The sequence below is a fragment of the Natrix helvetica genome (assembly GCF_964273705.1).
Source record: "Natrix helvetica genome assembly, chromosome: 15".
Lineage (NCBI taxonomy): Eukaryota > Metazoa > Chordata > Lepidosauria > Squamata > Natricidae > Natrix > Natrix helvetica.
In genome coordinates, this window is record NC_138565.1 from 9,884,342 (window position 1) to 9,900,859 (window position 16,518).

Genomic DNA, 16,518 nt, shown 5'->3' on the forward strand with positions numbered 1-16,518 from the left:
CGGAAGGCAGCTTCTGGCCACGTGGGTTGGGAAGAGCACCAGTGTGATGCCCACATGCTGCCCGAAATGATGATGAGCGTAACTCCTGTCCCAGCTCGAGTGGTTCTCTGCTCCAGCCTCAGGCGGAGTGTCCGCCTCTCCAAACTCTTCTTCAAACCCGTGTTGTGTTGCTGCTCCCACTTCCTGCCCAAATTCAGCTTCAGGTCCAGTTACCGTCCTTAAAATCGCCCCAAGGGGCAGCCCTGAAAGGAAACGGGGCCTAAAGGAGAAGCTGCGGCCACCTGCTTTGCTTTCCCAGGTGTCCCCTGGTTCTTCCACATGGCAGCTTGAGGAAGAAAAGAGCAGAAAAAGGGGAGGAAAACACTCCATTCTCTGAGTCTGTGAGGGGGGCTGCAAAAGTTGAAGCTCTGAGCTGAGGAGGAGGAGGAGGAGGAGAAGGGGGGGAGAGAGGGGGGGCGTGTCCTGCCTCCCGGCTCGGTCTGCACTTTCTCCATCCCCGCTTAAAAACAAACTGCCATTTTGGGCAAGTCAGGGAGTCCTGTCTGGGCACCGTCCCCCCTCTTTTCTGGCCCCTCGTCTCTGGGCAGGAGAAAGGGTGAGCACAGGGCCGGGAGTGGTGAGAGGGAAGCTCGAGGCGCCCTCGGACAAAACCCAGCCCGGAGCCCCCTCGGCAAACAGAGGGACTTTTGTGGGGCCGGCCGGCTGCCAGCAGCTCTTCCCTAATGAGCGTCTTGGTTGGGCGGCAGTGGCAATGAAAAGCCGCAGTGTGGGCTTCCCCAGCGGGGAGGGGCAGGTGGGGGGGGTCAAAGGCCCACTTTGTCTGCCCGCTTGGCTCCCTCCCCGCCACCGCCCTCCTGCTTTTGTCCGCTGGCGGGAGGAGGCGGGCAGGAGAAAGGGGCTCCTGTTGTCCTCTTTTGAATACACTGCACCCCCCCTTCGCCCCCCCCCGCAAACCGGATCCAGACAGGCAGGGAGGATTGCCCAGAACCAGAAGAAAAGCGGTTGTGTTTGCCAGAGTTTCCCTCCCTCCCCCCAGCGTGGATCCCCAGCTGGGTCCCGTGCCCTGGCCTGGCAGCCTCCCTGCCACCCGGCCTGTCTCCTACCCGCTTGTCTCCTGCCTGCAGCATCTCTGGGGCTACGGGGTGAGGGGAAGGCCTGCCGTGAACCCCCAAAAAGCCCGAGCAGAAGCCACAGTTGGCAAGTTTGGAAGGAGGGGAGCTCACTCTGGATGTGTGTGTGTGTGTGTGTGTGTGTGTGTCCCATTGCCCCCAAAGCTGCAAAACGTTCGGTTGCAAATGCTCCTGTTAATTTGAAGCAATTGAGTTTGCCCACTCGACCACCGCGCGGCTTGCGTTGGGTACCCTGATATTGTTGCCAGACTTCGTTCACACTTTCTGAACGTCCCAGGGTGGGAGTGCGGGGAAAGGCAGAAAGGAGAATGGGCCTCTTCCCCAATTTCCCACTCAGTGTTGTAACCTAGGCTTCCCCAAAAAGCAGGAGGCAGAGTCCTGGTCCTGAAAAAAAACCGCTTTTATTAAACAAACGTGAATTCCTCTCATTCCCATTCAGCAAAGGCCTGGCAAACAGTATTTCAAAGGAATATTGATAACTACAGGCCTTTTTCTATCTTGGAAAGCTGCCATGTCAATATTTTCCAAACGAGTGCTGTGCAAGGAAAGGCTGAGCACAGAGTCTCTAAGATTCGCGGACAGATCTTCACACTCCTGAAACGACCGAACAAACTAATTGTTTCCTGCAAAAGCCCACTCCCCTTTCGCTCTTCTTTTACTCCCTATGGGAGGGGCCATTCACTGTCTCACCTGTGACTTTACTCCCAAGTCTGCCCTGATTTCTCAGCTGTTCTTTTCTTCTGGCAGCTCTGCAGAAGCGCACACTGGGAACAGGCTCCAGCTGTTCCTCTGCCTCACTGCTATCTAGTTCTGTAGGCACCTGATCACTGCCAGACGGCCTCGGCCCTGTCTCTGCCTCAGATGCAGAGCCCTCGTCCGAGCCTTCCCCAGCCTCCAGGACTGGCCCATCTTCCTCCCCAACCTCCTCACTGTCCGACTTTGCTGCCAGCTCCTCTGGCCGCTGGCGGGCCACAACACTCAGCCCACTCCTTTTCTTTCTCATGGACTCCCATCTTTCTGGCTGGGAACCTTGGGAGATGGAGTCTACCCGTGGGGTAAGAAAGAGCAGCGTTTGGTAGGTAGGCAAGCTCCATTCCTATCTGCTGGGTTTCCAGCCTGAACTAAGATCAGTCAGCCAGGGATCATCCTTGGAAGCACCTGCAGGTCGGCTGAGCGCTAGAATTCATCAACTGCTCCTCCCAGCACCCGGTCTAGGGGACGAAGGATGCCCTGATTTCTGTCGTTGGCTGCCACCTGGAAGAGAAAATGATCGCTGCTTTGCGGTACCATGTCGCAATTCGTTTTGACGTTTTGCACCCTTTCCATTTCTCTGCCCCCCCCCCCAGGATTTTCGGGCACTCACTGCGAGACGGACATCAATGAATGTGACCCTGACCCCTGCCACTACGGCACGTGCCGGGATGGCATTGCCACCTACACCTGCCTCTGCCAGCCTGGGTACACCGGGCGTCTCTGTGACACCAACATCAACGAGTGCCAGAGCCATCCTTGCAAGAACGGAGGCACCTGCCAGGACAGGGACAATGCCTACAGCTGCTTCTGCCTGCGAGGCACTACAGGTAAGGAAAGGGCCGGGTCTTCCCTCTGGCCTTCCCACAAAAGGATGCAGCAGAGGCGCCTCGTTAAACGATCTGGGGTGCCCCATGTATTTCAGGTGAAGGAAAGAAGCCTCGGAAATGTTTGGGGATGCCCCACCTCTGGAAGTTCTTGATTATTATTATTTTTTGAGACGCCTAGAATACGGCATTCAGTTTTGGTCACCACAATAAAATAAAGAAAGATTGAGACTCTGGAAAGCATGCAGAGAAGAGCAACAAAGATAATTAGGGAACTGGAGGCTCAAACATATGATGAATGGTTTGCAGGAACTCTGGGCCTGGCTAGTCTAGGGAAGAGAAGGACCAGGGGAGGCAGGAGAGCATCTTCCAATATTGGAGGGGCTGCCACAGAGAGGAGTTAGGGGGTCAAGCTGTTTTCCAAAGCACCTGAAGGCCAGACAAAGAATAATGGGTGGAAACTGAACAAGGAGAGATTCAACCTGGAAATAAGGAGGAATTTCCTGACCGTGAGAACAATCAACCGATGGGACAGAAGTTGCCTTCGGAAGTTGTGGGAGCTTCATCACTTGAGATTTTTAAGAAGAGACTGGATCTGTCAGAAATGATGTAGGGTCTCCTGCTTGGGCGGGGGTGTGGGGGGTTGGACTAGATGACCTACAAGGTCCCTTCTGTATATGTTCGAAGTTATGACAGATCCTTCCCACCCCCCAAAAGTACTGATGACCTGATTCCAAAGTTCTGGCATGGGGGAACTTTCTTAAAACATCCCTGAGATTTTTCAGAGCCCCACTCCCTGGGAAACTGAATCCCAGTCTTTGGGGAGGAACGGGATGTTATGTTTTGGGGGTTACACTGAGATCGGAGCCCCCAGGAAGTCTCACAAATGCCTTCACTGGGTTCCCACCTCTGCACCTTTTCCCTGACCGCTCTGTTCTTTTCCGAAGGGCCCAACTGTGAGATCAACCTGGACGAATGTGCCAGCAACCCTTGCGATTACGGCAAATGCGTGGACAAGATCAACGGCTACGAATGCGCCTGCGAGCCAGGATACACAGGTGAGAGAGGATGGGAGGGAGAGGATGGGAGGGAGAGACATGGGGGTCCCCCTTCCCTGGTGGGCTTCGTGGCCCCCCGAGCAGAGGTGGGATTCAGCCAGTTTGTACCGGTTCCGGTGAACAGGTTGTTAAAATCCTGCCCAGTTCGGTCAACCGGCTAATTCCACCGCTGCCCCTGAGTCAGGATCCTCACTGCTTCCCCTCCTCTCCGCAGGGAGGATGTGCAGCATCAACGTGGACGAGTGTGAAAGCAACCCTTGCCACAATGGGGGCACCTGCAAGGATGGCATCAACGGATTCACCTGTGTTTGCCCGGAAGGCTTCCATGACCCCACGTGCCTCTCGGAAGTGAATGAGTGCATCAGCAACCCTTGCGTCCACGGGAGGTGCCACGATGGGCTGAACGGGTGAGCGGCGGGCAAGGCTGCGCCGGGCAGGAGGGGCCTTCTGGGAAACGTGACCGTTTGTGGTGGAGGCTTTGGGCAAATTGCTGGGTGGCACCTCTCTTTGTCCTTTCTAAGTGTTTTTCCGGTGAGACCGGTCTATTAGGGCAACCTCCCCCCCTGGGGTAGCTGACAAAGCAAGGAGAGCCCGTGGCCTAGAGGTTAAAAAATCTGCCTAATATGCAAGTGGGCCAGGTTCAAATCCCGGTAAGGGTATGGCTAGCTGATGAGAGCTAAACAGCTTGAAATAGATCTATACTAGTCTCCCTTTATTTCTTTGCCGGTACATTTAAATTTGCCTGGCCCAGAAGCCTTTCAGGAAATCAAACAAGGTGGGAGGGGATTGCTACAGAGCAGCTTTAGATTCTCATTTGTTAAAATTTTTAATTGAAAGTCAGGGCAGGGAGCCAAAGGGCTGCTGGGAGCAGCGTTTTTGACTCTGATGCACAAGCTGTCCTTGGGGGGAGCAAGGATGGAGTTTGGTGTTTTGATCAGGAACAAGGAAACGCCGTTTCAGGCGGAGGCTCAAACACAGAAGCTCACCCCCGTCACGCTCTCTTAGCTCAACCTACCTCACAGGATAGTTGTGCAAGGTAGAATTGGAAGAATGAGATGAAGCCATGGGAGCACAAATATGATTGAATTCAATACACGTCCACTTTTATAGAATGTACTCACTTCAAAAACGCACAAGGGCTCGCTGTAAATTTGGGAGTTGAAGTCCATGTTTCTTAAAATCCCCAAGGTTGGGAAACCCCAAGAACGTCTGTAGAATAGAAAAAGAAAATTGGAATGGAATAGAGAATGGAATGGAATAGAAGAGAATAGAACAGAACAGATTAGAATTTAGAATCGAATCGAGTAATAATGAATGTGGAATGGAATGGAATATAGTAGAGTAGAATAGAATAGGGATGAATGGAATGGAATAGAGTAGAATGGAATGGAGTAGAATAGGAATGAATGGAATGGAATAGAATAGAATAGGATAGGGATAAATGAAATGGAATAGAGTAGAATAGAATAGAGTAGAATAGAATAGGGATGAATGGAATGGAATAGAGTAGAATGGAATGGAGTAGAATAGGAATGAATGGAATGGAATAGAATAGAATAGGATAGGGATAAATGAAATGGAATAGAGTAGAATAGAATAGAGTAGAATAGAATAGGGATGAATGGAATGGAATAGAGTAGAATGGAATGGAATGGAATGGAGTAGAGTAAATAGGGATGAATGGAATGGAATAGAATCTGGAAGGGACCTTGGAGGTTTTCTAGTCCAGCCCCCCCCCCCCCCCCCCGCTTAAGCAGGAGAACCTATATAATCTCAGACAAGTGACAGACTCTAGTCCCTTCTTAATTCCCCCTTCCCCCCCTTAGTTCATGATTAGCAATGTCCTCTTCTGTTTTGTAGTCCTGAGTGGCTGAAAGCCAGGCCTTCTCTCTGCCACATGCTCTTTGCTGCATTAACTGTTCCAGGCCTGGTTTGTGGCTCGCATGTAGGACTCACCCATTAGGCCTCTTTCTTTGTGAGCCGATGTCCCGAGGAACATGTCCACCTCCTGCTTGAGTAGGGGGGTTGGACTAGAAGGCATCCACGATCCCTTCCAACTCTTGTTATTCTGTTAAATCTGTTAAATGGCTACCGTGGCCATTAAAAAAAAAAAGGACCGTGGAGGAGGAGGAATGGGAAAGCCTCCTTCTTGAGCAGAATTTGGATACGGTCAAAGGTGACCACCATGGGACAAATTAATTTTCCATTTGAGTTGGCTGTTTTTTGGCCTGATCAAAGGCCAGAAAGATTCTCCCATTTACACCCCATAAATCTCAAGATCTTAATCCAGAGTTTCAGGCACTCTTCCTGAAGAAGAAGGGAGAACATGGGGTGGCTGAGGGCACCAATGGTGTTGTGGACTGGCCCTTTCAAGGCCTGTTTTTGTTTTCCCAGAAAGCCATTTTATACTGGCTGATAACCCATGAACGTCACTGCAATTTCTAAGGTTCGATTTTCCCCCTTACCAGAGGGACCTCCCTTGTGGAGGACCGTGAAGCCGTTACCACGGTAACTCCACAGCGCTGTACAGTAGAAGCCATTTTAAGGCAGCACGGTAGAAGCCGTTTTAAGGCACAACAGGCTGTATCTTAACAGAACACACACCCTGAGGAGTGTGAGGGGCTGACTTACCCCAACAGTGTTTGTTTCCAGAGAGTAAGTCATCTGTCTACCAAGTTTGGTTGAAATTGCTCGAGGCGTTCCAGAATTAACACACACACACAGCCATTTTTATATATCTCTAGATTCTCTTAAGTCTTACTTGGCTGCAGTAGATAACACAATCTTTGTTCTTCCTGGCACTAGTCACCGTCCTACAGATGATTGTGGTTTTTTTAAGGTTGTTTGTTCACTGCACTGTAGAGGTGCTTGAGTGGCATGGAAAGACAAGGGTTGTTGTTGTTGTTGTTTTTAAAAGAAAACCAGCCCAATCCAATCGTTTCGTGCTTTGTCTTTTGTCTCTCCTGGAATCAAAGCTACAAGTGCAGTTGCGACCCGGGCTGGAGTGGGACAAACTGTGACATCAACAACAACGAATGCGAGTCCAACCCCTGTATGAATGGTGGAACCTGCAAGGATATGACCAGCAGCTACATTTGCACCTGCCAGGAAGGATTCAGTGGTAAGAATCTGGACTCCCCTCCCTCCCACTTCGCCCCTATGGAATTCTGGTCAACTCATAACAAATTACCGTATTTTTCAGAGTATAAGACGCACCTTTTCCCCTCAAAAAAGAGGCTGAAAATCTGGGTTCGTCTTACACACTGAATACAGCATTTTTTGGCATACCAAAACCCTGCACCCTTTGCAAAAATGTCTGTGCATAGCCTTTAGGAGGCTTCCAGAGTGCTCCTGGGGGCTGGGGAGGGCAAAAACTAGCAAAAAACGGGCCTTTTTTGCTCGTTTTTTGCGTGCTCCCCCAACCCCCAGGAGCACTCTACAAGCCTCCTTAAGCTATGCATATGCCCTTCTCCCCCCCCCCTCCCCCCCCAAAAAAAGAGGCATGCAGAGGGTTTGGGAGGCCTGCAGAGGGCAAAACCCTTTTTTTAAATTTACCTCTTCAAAATCATGGTGCGTCTTATACTCCGTTGCGTTTTATAGTCCGAAAAATATGGTACTCTTCTTTTACACATTGGTCTTCAGCTTAGACTAAGCATTCGAGGAAAAGAAGCGAAGCTATCGTAAATGAATGCTATAAATACTATAAAGTGGTACCTCGCTCTATATGCTAAACAAATGATCCATTGGGCTCACCATATCAAAACAACTTCCCTTGTGCGTAGCCAGAATCTGAAAATAACATTTAACCCAGCAAAACAGTTTGGTTGAGATTGGCATAGGTCGAACTGATTGGGGTAGATTGCAGGGGTGACACCGAAATATAATTTTTATCATATTTCACCTATATATTAAATTATTGTATTCTATTCCAATTTCATTTGGACTGTATTTTATTCTAATTTCATTTTGAATTGTATTTTATCCAATTCCATTTTAAATCGCTTATATCACATTTTAGTAACAATTTGTTTCTGGAACTCTGTACTTTGATATGGCCCAAGGACTAATCAATAGATAAAGGTTGAGATATAAATAAATACTATAAACCCTTGACTAAACTGGAAGGGTTTAGTTAACTACCTGTCCAAGAAAGAGTTGGCTTGGGTAGACAATCCATATTTGGGGAGGTGGGCTGCCAAAGCCGCTCAATTTGACCCCTCCAGCTTTGGGGGAAACCACCAGAAGGTCTATCTGCCCCACATTTCTCAACTGTGATCATTTTAAGTGGAATTCAACTCTCAAATTGGCTGGGGAATTCTGGGAGTAGAAGTCCTTAAAAGTCGCAAAGGTTGAGAAACACCGGTCTAAGCCTAAAAGTCTGTAGAGATTTTCCGTCATCCAAGGTCGTGGTTGTCCCACGGGGGCTTTTTCGGGAGGCAACTGGACTTCCTTGTTTTTCCTTCCGAAGACGTTTCGCTTCTCATCCAAGAAGCTTCCTCAGCTCTGACAGGGGCTCCATTCCCCACCATCCTCTCAGAGTTGAAGAAGCTCCTTGGGTGAGAAGTGATACATCTTCAGAAGGAAAAACAAGGAAGTCCAGTTGCCTCCTGAAAAAAGCACCGTTGGGACATGTTCCAGGTTGGGAAAGAATGCCTGGGTGGCTTTGGGGGTCCCCCAGATGTAGGTGGGACCCTGCAAAACTCCTTCCTTCCCCCCAGGACCCAACTGCCAGATCAACATCAACGAATGCGCCTCCAACCCTTGTCTGAACCAGGGAACATGCGTTGACGACATTGCTGGCTACCAGTGCAACTGCCTCCCACCCTACACAGGTGAGAGAGACAATGCTTGGATGGAGGGGGGGGGGCTTCAGCCAGAGAGAAATGTGGAGGGTGTCCTAGAATAGCTGGGGTGGGTGGGATCAGAAGAACAAAACTCCCACATTTCTGGTTTCACTGGAATTGACCTCCATGCCAACCGTCCCTCCTCGGTCTCTACTTCCAGCCATGGAGATTCCGTCCACCAAACATCGTTGATCCAAAGCAGCTGAGGGATCACTGGGGGAAGAGGAGGGGAGGGGGATTCATCCACGTTCTGACCTGGGCTTCCCAAAAGCGTCAAGCAGACTCCTCCTCCCGATAAAACCCCTTTTATTTAGGTTAAAGGGAATTCCTCTCCTCTTTCCAGAGATTTCACAGCCACAGACCTTTCTCAGGCTTGGAGAGCTGCCAGGCCGATATCTTCTAAACTCCATGCTGTAGCAGCAATTACTTTGCAAGAAGTCAGGAACGGATCTTCACCCGAATGAATTGAACTGATTGTCTCCTGCAAACTCCCCTCCCCTTTCGCTCCTCTTTTAATCCCCATGGGAGGGGCCATTCACCCTCCACCTGTGGCTTTACTCAGGAGTCGGCCCTTGCTCCTTAGCTGTTCCCTTCTCCTGGCAACTCTGCGCATGCACACACTGGGAACAGGCTCCAGCTGTTCTTCTGCTCCACTGATCTCCGACTCTGAAGGCAGCTGATAACTGTCAGACGGCCCTGGCCCCCTCTCTGTCTCCGACACAGAGCCCTCGTCAGACCCTTCCCCAGATTCCAGGACCGGCCCATGCTCCTCCCCAACCTCCTCACTATCTGAGTCAGCCACCAGCTCCGCTGGCCGCTGGCAAGCCACAACACCACTTCCCTGAGGGTCCTAAAATGTTCAGGGCACTTGCTAAATTGTCTTTCCCAGACATAGGTAGTCCTTGACTTACAGCAGGTTGTTAGTGACTGTTTAAAGTTACAACAGCACTGAGCACAGAGACTTATGACAGCAGTCCCTGAACTTTGTGGCTTGGGGGCCCGGCTGAGGTGGGGCAGAAGGGAACTGGGCCGCATGAGCATTGAGCTGCCACACATGTGCGCATGTGCACGAGCAGGCGCCTCAACTTGCGCATGGGCGCACACTGGCTCGTTGCTCGCACAAGTTGAGCTGTGTGTGCGTGTGTGCTGGCCCAATGCTCGTGCAGCCTGTTTCCGAATAGTCCGCAGCCCGGCAGTGGGCCGCGGTCCTGGTGTTGGGGACCCCTGATTTATGACCATTTCCCACACTTATGACCATCGCAGCATCCCCAGGGTCACGTGATGGGAAATTCAACATGCTTGCCGGCTGAGTGGTATTTGTGACGGTCGCAGTGTCCCCCCGGTCACGCGATCCCCTTTTGCGACTTTCCGACGAGCAAAGTCGATGGGGGGGAGGAGCCGATTCACTTAACAACCGTGTTATTAACTTAAGGTCTCACTTAACAACTGTCGCACGAAAGGTTGTAAAATGGGGGCAAAACCCACTTAAGAAGTGTCTCTCACATGGCAGTGGAAATTTCGGCCACGATTGTTGTGGTCGTAAGTCGAGGACCCCCAGTGTCTGATGCCCACTCTCTGATCCTCAGACAGGACGCCCCCCCCCTTTCTTCCCCAATAAGGAGACGCGATGGGAAAAATTCACGCGGGAGCCTCCGCTGTTTCCCTGCCTCCGAATGTTAGGATGGAAAGTCGTGGGATTTGCTTCTTCCCTTTGGAGGTTTCCATCCACGCACTTTTCAGTCGCCTCACCTCAGATTTTCCCTCGTGCAAACATCCGGGCGGGGGTTGGGCTAGATGACCTACAAGGCCCCTTCCAATTCTGTTATTCTGTTATTCATCCCCTGCCCCCCCGAGTGGCCCCTTTGGGGCAAAAGGGACCCTTTTCCTCTTTTTTGCAAACTTCGCCCGCTGGCCTCCCCTTTCGGACAAAGGCTCCTCGCGCCATCCCCAGCGCTAGGAGAGGCTCTCTTTCGGCCCCTCCGGCCATTTCCTGCTTCCTCCTCCTGTTGCGCAAAATGGCAACCTCTGGACAATGGGAGGAAGTCCTAGACTTTCCTGCCTTGGCTGGTTGCTGGAGAAACAACCCGGGAGATTCTGGGAGCGGTGTGTGTGTGTGTTTGTGTCTGAGCCCAGAGAAGGTTCTGGAAAACAGAAAGAAGGCTCTGTTAGTAAGCAGGAAAGGAAGGCTGGACAAGGGTGTTTTCCCCCCCTGCCTCCTGGTCCAGGTGAGGCTTGGCCATAGGTGGCCCTGGAGCGTGTAGTTTGGACAACGGCCCTTCCTCAAATGTCCACAGTGTGGATGAATTCCTTCTCCAAGGAAAAAGTATCTACCCACAACAATGGAAAAAGAAAGGAAGAGGAGGAGGGAAGGAAGATAGGGGAGAGGAAGGGACAAAAAGAGAAGGAGAGAGGGTAGGAAGGGGAAGGGGAAGAGAGGAGGAGAGAGGAGAGGAAGAGGAGGGAAGGAAGATAGAGGAGAGGAAGATGGAAGGGAGAAGGAAAGAAGGAGAGAAGGCAGGAATGGAAAGAGGAGGAGAAAGAAGAGAGGAGAGGAAGAGGAGGGAAGGAAGATAGAGGAGAGGAGGGTGGAAGGGAGAGAAGGAGAGAGGGGAGGAAGAGCAAGAGAGGAGAGGAAGAGGAGAGGAAGATGGAAGGGAGAAGGAAAGAAGGAGAGAAGGCAGGAAGGGGAAGGGGAGGAGAGGAGGAAGAGGAGGGAAGGAAGATAGAGGAGAGGAAGATGGAAGGGAGAAGGAAAGAAGGAGAGAAGGCAGGTAGGGGAAGAGGAAGAGAGGAGGAGAGAGGAGAGGAAGAGGAGGGAAGGAAGATAGAGGAGAGGAAGATGGAAGGGAGAAGGAAAGAAGGAGAGAAGGCAGGAATGGAAAGAGGAGGAGAAAGAAGAGAGGAGAGGAAGAGGAGGGAAGGAAGATAGAGGAGAGGAGGGTGGAAGGGAGAGAAGGAGAGAGGGGAGGAAGAGGAAAAGAGAGGAGAGGAAGAGGAGGGAAGGAAGAGAGGAGAGGAGGGTGGAAGGGAGAGAAGGAGAGAGGGGAGGAAGAGGAAGAGAGGAGAGGAAGAGGAGAGGAAGATGGAAGGGAGAAGGAAAGAAGGAGAGAAGGCAGGAAGGGGAAGAGGAAGAGAGGAGGAGAGAGGAGAGGAAGAGGAGGGAAGGAAGATAGAGGAGAGGAAGATGGAAGGGAGAAGGAAAGAAGGAGAGAAGGCAGGAATGGAAAGAGGAGGAGAAAGAAGAGAGCAGAGGAAGAGGAGGGAAGGAAGATAGAGGAGAGGAGGGTGGAAGGGAGAGAAGGAGAGAGGGGAGGAAGAGGAAGAGAGGAAAGGAAGAGGAGAGGAAGATGGAAGGGAGAAGGAAAGAAGGCAGGAAGGGGAAGAGGAGGAGAGGAGAAGAGAGGAGAGGAAGAGGAGGAGAGGAAGATAGAGGAGAGGAAGATGGAAGGGAGAAGGAAAGAAGGAGAGAAGGCAGGAAGGGGAAGAGGAGGAGAGGAGAAGAGAGGAGAGGAAGAGGAGGGAAGGAAGATAGAGGAGAGGAGGGTGGAAGGGAGAAGGAAAGAAGGAGAGAAGGCAGGAAGGGGAAGAGGAGGAGAGGAGAAGAGAGGAGAGGAAGAGGAGGAGAGGAAGATAGAGGAGAGGAAGATGGAAGGGAGAAGGAAAGAAGGAGAGAAAGCAGGAAGGGGAAGAGGAGAGGAGAGGAAGAGGAGGAGAGGAAGATGGAAGGGAGAAGGAAAGAAGGAGAGAAGGCAGGAAGGGGAAGAGGAGGAGAGGAGAAGAGAGGAGAGGAAGATAGAGGAGAGGAAGATGGAAGGGAGAAGGAAAGAAGGAGAGAAGGCAGGAAGGGGAAGAGGAGGAGAGGAGAAGAGAGGAGAGGAAGAGGAGGGAAGGAAGATAGAGGAGAGGAGGGTGGAAGGGAGAAGGAAAGAAGGAGAGAAGGCAGGAAGGGGAAGAGGAGGAGAGGAGAAGAGAGGAGAGGAAGAGGAGGGAAGGAAGATAGAGAAGAGGAGGGTGGAAGGGAGAAGGAAAGAAGGAGAGAAGGCAGGAAGGGGAAGAGGAGGAGAGGAGAAGAGAGGAGAGGAAGAGGAGGGAAGGAAGATAGAGGAGAGGAGGGTGGAAGGGAGAAGGAAAGAAGGAGAGAAGGCAGGAAGGGGAAGAGGAAGAGAGGAGAGGAAGAGGAGGGAAGATAGAGGAGAGGAGAGGAAGGGAAGAAGGAAGAGAAAGGAGAGAGGAAGGAAGAAAGTAGAGAAGGGAGGGAGGGAGAAAAGAAAGGGAAAAGAAGGTGATGTCAAAACAGGTGAGGGATGATAAACGAAGCATCCCAAACGGTCTATTAAAACCCTGTAAATGGAATGACAAATGCATAAGAACGACGAAGGTAAAAAAGAAGGATAACTATGCGGACGTATACCTATAATTGTACATAGAGAACAAAATATAAAAAAAAAACCTGAAAGAAAAGCCTCTTGGGGAGGTCCAGAAGGGAGGTGGGGGTGGGGCAGCTCCGGGCTCCTCATCGCCAGAGTCCCTTGTGCAATCTCTTCTCCCCACCGCCTGACCTCCCACACGTGTGCCCCAGATCCAGCCAAGGGCGTCTTGGGGGGACAGCATGGAAAGCCAACCCGTTTTTTTTCTTTCCAACTGTAGGTCTCACCTGCCGGGAGGTGCTGGCGCCCTGCGCGGGGGGTCCCTGCAAGAACGGGGGGCAGTGCAGAGAGTCGGAGGACTACGAGAGCTTTTTGTGCACCTGCCTTCCGGGCTGGCAAGGTACGAGGAAGGGGGCGCACACCCTTTGGGGCTTCCGAGGTGTAACCAAGGGCAGATTTCGGAAAGACGATCTAGGGAGAGAAAGGGAGTGACATCCCGGAGCTGGTAGGGGTAGCAGCTTGGCTGAATTTTGTTGGACACAATAGCAGTAGAGCTTAGACTTATATGCCGCTTGACAGTGCTTTCTCTAAGCGGTTTACAGAGTCAGCCTATTTTCCCCAACAATCTGGGTCCTCCTTTTAACTGACCTCGGGAGGATGGAAGGCTGAGTCAATCTTGAGCCGGTCAGGATCGAACTCCTGGCAGTGAGCAGAATTCGTCTGCAATGTTGCATTCCAACTACTGTAACACCATGGTCACTCCTTCCTTCTTTCCTTCCTTCCCTCCCTCCCCCCTCTCCTTCCTTCCTTCCTTCTTTCCTTCCTTCCCTCCCTCCCCCCGCTCCTTCCTTCCTTCTTTCCTCCCATCTTTCCTTCCTTCCTTCTTTCCTCCCATCTTTCCTTCCTTCCTTCTTTCCTTCCTTCCCTCCCTCCCCCCTCTCCTTCCTTCCTTCCTTCCTCCCATCTTTCCTTCCTTCCTTCCTTCCTTCTTTCCTCCCATCTTTCCTTCCTTCCTTCCTTCCTTCCTTCCTTCCTTCCTTCCTTCCTTCCTCCCTCCCTTCCCAACCTATTAAATGGTATATCCCTGCTCTGGATATCACCAGGCAGGTTTAATCTGCCAGAATTCCCAGCGAGTAGTTACCGTATTTTTCGGAGTATAAGGTGCACATTTTTCCCTCAAAAAAGAGGGTGAAAATCTGGGTGCATCTTATACACTGAATACAGCACTTTTTGCTTACTGAAACCCCGCCCCTTTTGCAAAAATGGATGTGCCTAGCCTTTAGGAGGCTTCCAGAATGCTCCTGGGGGCTGGGGAGGGCAGAAATGAGCAAAAAACAGCCGTTTTTTCATTGTTTCCCCCCCCCCCCCCCGAGCACTCTACAAGCCTCCTAAGGGCTATTCAAGCCCATTTTAAAAGGGGGGGGGGCGTTTTGGGGAGGTTTACAGAGTGCAAAAACTTTTTTTTTTAATTTGCCTCTTCAAAACCTTGCTGCGTCTTATATTCCGAAAAATACGGTACACAGCCTGGGAAATTCTGGGCATTGATATCCACCCAACTGGAAGCCTTCTGCATCTGAGCTAATTAACGGGGTTAAATAGTCGTAAACTTAGATATCTCCAACCTAGGGTAGCATTCCCTTTCCAGACGAAAAAAAAAAATGACAAATCCTCCCAGTCAGCAATGAATGGTTTTTTTACAGCCTTGATGGAAACGCCTTTGAGTCTCCCAACCCCGAATTTTGATCCCTCCCCCTAGAAATGCAGGAATTCCATTTTTTTTTATGTGAGCTGCGCATACATGGAGACGGAAAGTCTAAACCATTAGCTGAAGCTTAATTAACGGTTTCTCAATCCTAATTGGTCTTCATTAGGCTGGCTAATTAATTAAAAGCCTCAGAAGAGCTCTGCGGGATTATGGCCCCATAGTAACCAGGCAGAAGCCCTCAAGTATGGAGAAGATTGTCTCTTTTTCCACTTTAGCATTTCGCAGTCAAACTAGGAATCGTGGCTACCTTTGTTCCGTCACCCTATCTCAGTAGGTGACTGTCTCTAATGGCTATAAACTCCACCATTTAAGTTCTTTCGGGCCTTAATGAATTAGTTTTCACTTTATTGCTGTGTCTTAATTAGTTTCCTGCTTGATATTAATCAGTTCAGCCGTTTTATGGAATTTTTGTTTTGCTCAAATCCATGTTGGGCGTAAGTCATGGTAAGGAGAGGCCTCAAGGTATTTTAAATAGACAGAGGGCAAAAGAGAAGAAGGAACAATAAATAGGAGCCATCAATGTGGCAGCCAAAAAAGCCAATGCAGTCCTAAGTTGCATTAACAGAGGGATAGAATCAAGATCAAGGAAGGTACTACTACCACTCTATAAAGCCTTAGTAAGGCCACACCTAGAATATTGCATCCAGTTTTGGTCACACACTACAAAAAAGAGGTTGAGACTCTAGAAAGAGTGCAGAGAAGAGCAACCAAGATGATGAGGAGACTGGAGGCTCAAACATACGATGAACGGTTGTAGGAACTGGGCCTGGCTAGTCTAGGGAAGAGAAGGACCAGGGGAGACAGGATAGCAGTGCTCCAATATTTGAGGTGCTGCCACAGAGAGGAGGGACTCAAGCTATTCTCCAAAGCCCCTGAAGGCCAGACAAGGAATAATGGATGGAAACTGACCAAGGAGAGATTCAACCTGGAAATAAGGAGGAATTTTCTGACAGTGACAACAATCAACCCATGGAACAGAAGTTGTGAGAGCTTTATCCCTGGAAGCTTTCAAGAAGAGACTGAAGTGCCCTCTGTTAGAAATGGTGAAGGGCCTCCTGCTAGGGCTGGGGGGATGGGCTAGATGACCTACAAGGTCCCTTCCAACTCTGTTTATCTGTATCTCTGCCCTTCAGGGAAGAGCAGACACTGAATGTTTTTAGAGAGGAGCGAAGTGGCCATTTTCCACAGTCCTATTTCTCTCTCTCTCTTCCCTTCACTTCTCAGGGCAAACCTGTGAGATTGACATCAACGAGTGTGTTAAGAGCCCCTGTCGGAACGGCGCCACGTGCCAAAACACCAACGGGAGCTACCGCTGCGTGTGCAAAGCTGGTTTCACAGGGGGCAGCTGTGAAACTGACATTGATGACTGTCAACCCAGTAAGGATCTCAATGAGACCAGGGAACAAACTCCCCCGTCAGGGTCCCTCCCGATTGAGCTGTGGGGGGGGGGGGGGGGGAGCAGCCGGCCAGCCGATCTGGTGCCTTTCAAAACTGCTCTTTCAATGGAGAAAACTGCCCCCTCCCCTTATCACCTGGGCAGGCAGGAAAGTCTCTCAGGCCAGCTGCTGGGGAAAGTTGGTTGGGGGGGGGGGGGAGAAAGAGGCCGTCTGCCTTTGCAAAAGGGCTCAGTGGCTAAGACGCTGAGCTTGTCGATCAGAAAGGTCAGCAGTTTGACGGTTAGAATCCCTAGCCCCGCGTAACAGAGTGAGCTACTTGCACGTAAGAAATGCAAGTAGAAAAACAGGGACCACCTTTGGTGGGAAGGGAACAGCGTTCC

At 50.8% G+C, this 16,518-nt stretch overlaps 1 protein-coding gene across 3 annotated transcripts in view; it reads left to right on the forward strand.

Annotated features, from left to right (window-relative positions):
* Positions 1-16,518, forward strand: part of NOTCH1 (notch receptor 1) — a 111,174-nt gene that overhangs the window by 64,808 nt on the left and 29,848 nt on the right. For all 3 annotated transcript variants that reach the window (XM_081967464.1, XM_081967465.1, XM_081967463.1), the window contains 7 exons: positions 2,477-2,710; positions 3,655-3,765; positions 3,980-4,172; positions 6,741-6,886; positions 8,484-8,597; positions 13,257-13,376; positions 15,966-16,118. In XM_081967464.1, the coding sequence (XP_081823590.1) occupies positions 2,477-2,710; positions 3,655-3,765; positions 3,980-4,172; positions 6,741-6,886; positions 8,484-8,597; positions 13,257-13,376; positions 15,966-16,118 (1,071 nt within the window). The remainder of the gene's footprint in view (positions 1-2,476; positions 2,711-3,654; positions 3,766-3,979; positions 4,173-6,740; positions 6,887-8,483; positions 8,598-13,256; positions 13,377-15,965; positions 16,119-16,518) is intronic.